This window comes from Sinocyclocheilus grahami, unplaced genomic scaffold (assembly GCF_001515645.1).
Source record: "Sinocyclocheilus grahami isolate Dianchi unplaced genomic scaffold, SAMN03320097.WGS_v1.1 scaffold738.1, whole genome shotgun sequence".
Lineage (NCBI taxonomy): Eukaryota > Metazoa > Chordata > Actinopteri > Cypriniformes > Cyprinidae > Sinocyclocheilus > Sinocyclocheilus grahami.
In genome coordinates, this window is record NW_015505917.1 from 175,614 (window position 1) to 184,053 (window position 8,440).

At 33.9% G+C, this 8,440-nt stretch overlaps 1 protein-coding gene across 1 annotated transcript in view; it reads left to right on the forward strand.

Annotated features, from left to right (window-relative positions):
* LOC107560656 (RAS guanyl-releasing protein 2-like) overlaps positions 1-7,035 on the forward strand; it is a 12,620-nt gene extending 5,585 nt beyond the window's left edge. Inside the window, exons 8-14 of the mRNA XM_016244891.1 lie at positions 784-900; positions 1,215-1,496; positions 1,959-2,039; positions 2,316-2,423; positions 2,581-2,587; positions 5,395-5,556; positions 6,467-7,035. Of these exons, the coding sequence (XP_016100377.1) occupies positions 784-900; positions 1,215-1,496; positions 1,959-2,039; positions 2,316-2,423; positions 2,581-2,587; positions 5,395-5,556; positions 6,467-6,522 (813 nt within the window). The 3' untranslated portion in view covers positions 6,523-7,035. The remainder of the gene's footprint in view (positions 1-783; positions 901-1,214; positions 1,497-1,958; positions 2,040-2,315; positions 2,424-2,580; positions 2,588-5,394; positions 5,557-6,466) is intronic.
* The last annotated feature ends 1,405 nt before the right edge of the window (positions 7,036-8,440 follow it).

Sequence of the window (8,440 nt, forward strand, 5' to 3'; positions counted from 1 at the left end):
TATATATATATATATTAATAGATCTAGAGTGTCATGTCACTGACCTGTTAATATAATCCAATATAATAGAAAAAGTTGCGTACTTAATAATATTTAGGCATACGGGACAAGGAACAGAAATACAATGTTTTGTTTGTTTTGCCTGTAGTCCATCTTACGAATGGCGACGTCAACTGGATGAAACTGTCCAGAAAAAACGCAAGACCTCTCTTCTTTTTGACCACCTGGATGCGTCCACCCTGGCTGAACACCTAACGTATATGGAGTACAAATCATTTTGCAAAATTCTGGTAAGTCTCTTAATTTATAGATGCAGTATTTAGTCGTGTCTTTGTGCTCATAATAGCATGACCTCGAGTCTGAGTTCATATTGCAAATGAAAAATCCGTTCCCCCTCAGTTCCAGGACTACCACAGTTTCGTGATGCACGGCTGCACGGTGGATAATCCCATTCTGGAGCGTTTCATTACTCTGTTTAACAGTGTTTCCCAGTGGATCCAGATCATGGTTCTCAGTAAGCCTACAGCTCAGCAGAGAGCCACTGTCATCAGTGAATTCATCAAAGTGGCCCAGGTTAATCCAACTCACTCGCTCGCTTATATTTTAAGACATGTAATCTGTTTACAGCAGGGTCCAAAAGTCTCAGACCACATTGAAGATCTGGGGATTCAGAATCTAATTTAAAACTGAAAAAAAATTAAAATAAAATTTGGATTTTGAAATGAATATATACATTGTACTCTGTGTGTGTGTGTGTGTGTGTGTGTGTGTTTGTGTGTGTAGAGGCTACTGCAGCTGCAGAACTTCAATACACTGATGGCTGTAGTGGGTGGGCTCAGCAATAGCTCCATTGCTAGACTCAAGGATACGCAGGCACTCATCGGCAGCGAGACACGCAAGGTGAGGACTGCCAGAGAGCTGCTTTGTAAACACTCCTCCAATACTGGCAAGAAAAACAAACAGCTGTAACACTCCAACTCTGGCTATGAGAGATAAGATTCTTAAAGTCCACTTTTCAGTTGATGGATTGAGTGCCATTTTCATACTCTCTGCAAGATTGCTCAGAAATATCAATACTCGAGTCAAGTGCTCTGTTATCAGGCAACCAAACATGAGCAGGAATATCTTGTACCCATGTACCGAAATCCCCTTTCCTCATATTTCGACTGCACCGGGCTTCAGCCTAACCGATGTTCTCCTATGCGTTTAATCAGGTCTTTGATGGATTGGTGGAGCTGGTCACATCCTCTGGAAACTACAGCCGCTATCGTCAGCGCTTCTCAGAATGTTCAGGATTCCGCTTCCCCATCCTTGGGGTGCATTTGAAGGATCTGATTGCCGTCCATGTGGCCCTGCCTGATTGGTTTGACCTGGAGAAGTCTAGGGTCAACCTAACCAAGACCCATCAATTGTATGCCATCCTAGAAGAGCTGGCGCTTATTCAAAGCACTCCGCCCAGTATAGAAGCCAATTCAGACCTGCTGAATCTGCTTATAGTAAGTCTGTTATGGGTGGAATGGGTTTGCTGTAATCAAAATTATAATTTTTTTTATAAAATAATTTTTATTTTAATGCATTTTAAAATGTAATTTATTCCTGTGATGGCAAAACTGTGATACATTTTTTTTTCTCTGGATTCTCTGATGAATAGAAACTATAAAAAATTGCATATATTTGAAATTTGCATACATATTTATTTTATATAATTTATATATTTATTTGTAATTTATTTTTAATTATTTGTAGGATTTTATACAAAAATAAATGCATGTCAATTACATATATCTATAAATAAATCATAGCATTTTTTTAAATGTTCCTTTAAATTATAAACATTTTCAGTAAATTGATAGTTAAGCAGGCGACATTGAGGTTGATATAGCCTGTGATAGATTTCTCAAATCTATGTCAATTATCAATTATTGTTCATAATTTACATTTATTGTGTTCCTGTCCAGGTGTCTTTGGACCAGTACCACTCAGAGGATGAGATATATCAGCTATCTCTACAGAGGGAACCTCGCAACATTAAATTATCAGTGAGTCACCCCACCGACATAACAACTACTCAGATAGCAAATCAGTGGCCACCATGAGGTAGAAACCACCAATTACAACCATACATGACACAATTTGACAGATTAATTTTCCCATGTTGCTTGGATAATCTACTTACGTGGACTTGCAGCTGGGAGACTGAACCACTACTTTATAATTATTTTGTTCAACCAATGGACATCAGTCATTTATCCATATCTTATGGTGCCTTATTTTCACTTGCTAAGTGATTATGCCATTGATTTCTGGCCTCTTAGACTTCCAGCTCAAAGTCACAGTCTCCTCTAATAGAACAGTGGTCATCTTCAGTCAAACCCAAAGCAGATCCAGCCATCATCAACAAACACATTGAAAAACTGGTGGAGGTATGTGACCCATGCTACTTTCAATTCACTTATCATTTTTCTGAATAATTATTTGGTTTTCAAATAAACTAATAGTTGCAAATAGTATACTTTAGGGATAATATGTAAGGGATAAAATGAAGTAACAACAGTTAGATATACAGTTTCCATGTTCCAGACAGACTGTCAGTTTGTGTTTTAGTGGTGGGGATTTTTCTGTGACTCTTTCTGTTGGTTTCATTGTTACGCCAGTAGGTGGCAACAAGTGACTTTCTTTATGAGTTAGTTAATGAATCATTCACTCAATCGATGCTTTCAAATGCACTTATTCATTCAGGAGTTAAACAATTGACTGACCTTATGAGTGAGACATTGAATCATTCGATCAACTGATTTGTTTGAAAAAAAATAATTGAATTAGGAATGAAACAAGTGACTGTCCTTATGAGTGAGTCATTAAATCTTACACTAAACCTATTTATTCATTTTTAAAAAATGAAGCAGTGTTTTTGAACAAATCGATTGAGTCATTGAATCATTCAGTTAACTGATTCGTTTGAAAAAATCTCATTGAATCAGGAATGAAACAAGCAACTGTCCTTATGAGTGAGTCATTAAATCTTACACTAAACCTATTTATTCATTTTTAAAAAATGAAGCAGTGTTTTTGAACAAATCGATTGAGTCATTGAATCATTCAGTCAACTGAGTCGTTTGAAAAAACTCATTGAATCAGGAATGAAACAAGTGACTGTCCTTATGAGTGAGTCATTAAATCTTACACTAAACCTATTTATTCATTTTTAAAAAATGAAGCAGTGTTTTTGAACAAATCGATTGAGTCATTGAATCATTCAGTTAACTGATTCGTTTGAAAAAATCTCATTGAATCAGGAATGAAACAAGCAACTGTCCTTATGAGTGAGTCATTAAATCTTACACTAAACCTATTTATTCATTTTTAAAAAATGAAGCAGTGTTTTTGAACAAATCGATTGAGTCATTGAATCATTCAGTCAACTGAGTCGTTTGAAAAAACTCATTGAATCAGGAATGAAACAAGTGACTGTCCTTATGAGTGAGTCATTAAATCTTACACTAAACCTATTTATTCATTTTTAAAAAATGAAGCAGTGTTTTTGAACAACAGGAATGAAACAAGTGACTGACCTTATAAGTGAGTCATTAAATCTTTCACTCAAAAGTTTTGTTCAAAAATACAGATTCATTCAAAAAAATGAAAAAAGTGACTGACCTAATGAGTGAGACATTGAAACATTCACTCAATCTATTTGTTCAAAAACACTGATTCATTTTAAAAAAAAAATGGAACAAGTGACTGATCTTTCAAACATACTGATTTATTCAGGTATTAAACAATTGACTGACCTTATGAGTGTGACACTGAATCATTCACTCTACTGATTCATTCAAAAAACTAATTGAATCAGGAATGAAACAAGTGACTGACCTTGTGAGTTTGTCATTAAATTTTTCACTCAACCGATTTGTTCAAAAGCATTGACTCATTCAAAAAATGAAACAAGTCACTGACCTAATGATTGAGACATTGAATAATTCACTCAATCGATTTGTTCAAAAACACTTATTCGTTAAAAAAATGAAACAAGTGACTGACCTTTCAAACACACTGGTTCAATTAAGGAGTTAAACAATTGACTGACCTTATGAGTGAGTCATTAAATCTTTCACTCAACCGATTTGTTCAAAAACACTGATTCATTAAAAAAATTAAACAAGTGACTTATCTTTAAAAAAAACTGATTCATTCAGGAGTTAAACAATTGACTGGACTTATGAATGCAACACTGAATCATTCACTCAACTGATTCATTCAAAAAACTCATCGAATCAGGAATGAAACAAGTGACTGACCTTATGTGTGATTCATTGCGTAAATCTGCAGCAGGGTTGTGTTTAAGGGTCTGTCTGTGGGAAAGATGTTATGTTTACAGTTGGTAGTTGGGTGTAGATCGTAACCACTTCCTATTTTCTAATTTCCTGTCAAGGTCCACCCAAGCAGAGAACCTGTTTTCCTTTTTCTTCAGTGTTTTTGTTGAACCAGTATTTTTGAAAAGCGTTTTCAATTTAATCAAATTTAAGGTACACTCAGGCCAAGTTTTTATTACAAAATTAAATTTTTTTTATTACAAAATTACTTTATTACAAAGTTTTTACATGTAAAATAATTAAGTAGTATTTTTGTCCACTCACATGAAACAGTGTAAATAATAAATGTACTACATGTACTCAAAAGTTTGGGACCAGTAAGATTTTTTTTTTAATATATAATATATGTATATATATGGGCCATTCTACAGAATTGGTGCAAACTGCTGTCCCACAACCAAAAAACACATTTAAGAAGCATTTAAGTATTCAAATCTTAGATGTTTATTAAGATCCTTCTATTATGTGTTGAAACCCACAATAATATTTAAAATATTAGTAAGTTTAATATATATAAAATCATCATTTATTGGTTACTTTCAATTGGGAGGTGGCTGTCCCGAACCCTAAACCCTAAATTTGAACTAATGGAAATGATATTGAAATCATTTTAGTATTTTTTTCCATTGTTGTGTTTAAAAGTATCTTTTTGATTCTTTTAAAAAGTGAAGTTAAAAATTTGTAAACAAAGTTTTATTTGTAAATTATTAAACTTTATGTAAAAATGTGTTCCCAGTTTATATTAAGTGAACTGTTGTAAACAGAAGCAGCTCTGAGCGGATGACGTATGAGGTCGGCTTTGCGCATGCGCCGCTCAGAAGTGACGAACGCGGAAGCGCAGGGGAGAGAGCAAAACAAAACAATTAGGCCACGAATTAGAAGTACAAAACGAGGATTTGTAAAGAAGATTGAGGGTGTGTAATTTATGGACTAATTTTCATTTTTGGGTGAACTAACCCTTTAACTCTTGTCTTTTTCCTGTGTTTATGTGGCCCGGTGACCCTCCTCTGTGTTTTTTCAGTGTGTGGGGTGAGCTGTCATAAAGACTGTTGCAGTCGTTTGGCCATCGAGTGCCGTAAGCGTGCACAGAGTGTCAGTTGTCACAGTGAGGCTTCCTTTAAAGCCACACGCTCTTTCAGCTTTCCACCTCCCTCCAGCACAGAGCCGATAGCAGAGTCCCCAGGTAAATGCACATTTATACACAAGCATACTTGAACATAAGACGCACTATATAATCCAACACCTACAGATGTGGGGTCCAAAACAGAATTATGGAATTCAAAATCTAATTTCAATTGAAAAAATACATTTACATAAATATTGAATCACGATAGATAGATAGATAGATAGATAGATAGATAGATAGATAGATAGATAGATAGATAGATAGATAGATAGATAGATAGATAGATAGATAGATAGATAGATGGATAGATGGAAAGTTAGATGGAAAGATAAATAGATATACAGATAGATAGTAAATAAATAGTTTTGATTATTCTAATTTATTTTATTTTTATTTTATTTATACAATATTTTGAATATTTATTTTTATTTGTAGAATATTAGCTACAAATTTAATAAATAATAAGTTACAAATATAAAAAATAAAATCATTAAAAATGTATAAAATTGATAAAGTTATTCACTTATTCAATTAATTATTCAATTAACAATTATTCACTATATAATAATAATAATAATAATACTAAAACTAGTTTTTCTGATTACCATGAATTATAGTTAACACAATTATTTTAATCTATTTTAATAGTAAGTAGAAAATCTATGTTCTTTGTGAATAAAAGGCACTTTTCAATTACAAAAAGGTAAATTAATATTACAAATTAATTAATTTTATAAAATAATTTTTAATATATATATATTTTTTTCTTACAAATTTTATTTTGTTTTTTTATTTGTATTGAATTATTCTTATTTAATTAAAAATAATTAGAATTTATATTGTCATCATGATTAAATTGAGTGTATGTATACTATTTATCTTTTAAAGAGTAAACTATGATAATAACTCGCAGTGACTTGAGTGACTCTTTCCCAGCCTTTTATTCTCTCTCTCTGTACCTCCACAGTCATCACAGGCGGCTCTCTGGAGGAACAGGATGAGGTTTTTGATGTCCACCTTTGATGGGGTTTGAAAAGATGTATATTGCCATCACATTCTCCTCGTGGTTGAGAGCTTTTTCATTAAGTCCTTCTCATGAACAGAAATCCATCACCTGGCATTAGATACGTTCCTCTCCTCTCTATTTCCACAGGAGCAAATACATCCTGGAGCAAATCCATAAGCAAGCGCAGCAGCAGGGACAGAGCTGCACTGCGTGTGTTTGTTGTCCAAGGTGATCCATTCACTTGAACTCTCCTATACTGTGATCTCTCATGGGTTTTTAGTCTGAAAATAGTACATGGATTTCAAACAAATATGAAAAAAGCACCAGTTAAGTTGCAACAAATATTTGAAGAGGTCGTATACATTTTTACTATTTTAGTTCTTCCTTAAAGTACACTTATGATGTAGGTAAATTTAGCTTTTCATAACCATTTTTCATCCTCTTAGTAGAAGTAGAATTAAATGTTGTTTAGGATGAAATGGGTCTAGAAACAACCCATTACAATGTACAGTATATTCTGTCACCTATGCATATATATATATATATATATCATTTTTTAGTTTAGAGTTCAGAGTTCAGATGCTGTCTAAGTGCCGTCTGAAATTTTCATCTAAAATGAGCATTTTTATCAAGATCCTATGTTTAGGTTCAGTATTTTTACTCTAATGAACATAAATATAAGAGCCTGATAAAAATGCTCATTTTAGAAGAAAATTTCAGACGGCAGTTAGAGGCTTTTGCATCTGAACTTTGCATATATATATAAAGAAAACCATCATCAAATCATATGACCATCATCATGTTTGACAATGTGCAACGGTGCGAATTTACAATCGTATTTTAATTGTAATTCCTGTAACTGCATGATTTCATTGATCTTTTAAATTCTCATGATATGAATTATGAATAGAATAGAAGAGAAGGTCAAATGAATGACATGTTACAGACACTCTTGTGCCACGGCCGTCTCCCATCACAGGCTTCAGTTTCACACCAACAGAAGGCGCTGTTGTCCTAAATTGAGAGAACGATTTGACAAGTTCTTGTACTGCCTCATTTGCTTTCTTTTTTATGTTTATGTTGTTATGCAGATGAATCATTTGTTTTCTTTGATGTACATTTACATGTTTTTTTGCCGCCGAGATGGATGCATGTATAATAAATAGAACATTTAATCAAAAAGGATATATTCTGCTGCCTCCTTGTCATTATTTTTGGAGGCTGATATAATATTATTACTGTATGTGAGAAACTGAGGGACATTGCTGAGGAAATTGCCTCATTGACATATTCACTGTCCAGACAAAAAGCTGTATGCTGAACACTGGGGCATAAAGAAAAGATTAAAAGTTTAAAGGTTTCATTTTCACTGCATTATTTACTGCAAACACTGCTGTGTGAATCACGAGCTGAAATTGGCCTGGATCAGAGGGTTAATCTAGCAGGGTGGACCTTTTGCTGTAAAGCTGCAATTACGTTCACAGTTAAGTTGTGCTTGCCACTATATCAACATGGGCTTTTAAAGTTATTTTTTTAACACTTGGGTGAACCATGTCACTGGAGAGCAGGAATTGCTATTGTTCGTGAACCGTAGCCGGCGGTGTGGGCGGGGCTTACAGCACAGCCATTTAAGATCCATTATGTGCTCAAGACTTCCATTAGCGTCTTTTACGAGCAGTGCAGTGGCATGTCAAGAACTTTGCAAGTGATCGTTCTTATTTTCCTGTACTTTTACTCAAGTACTTGATTTGTGTACTTCGTCCACCACTGCTAAAACAGCATACAGTAGGTTAAACAAATTCACTGAAAAAAAAATGTGATGTTAAAATGTGACCCTAAAGTTTGTGGTGCCTGGCTGTAGCCTATAATTCATAAACATAAGTGGTAATATGAATCAACCAACAAAATTAACTTAACCTTAAAATATACTGACAA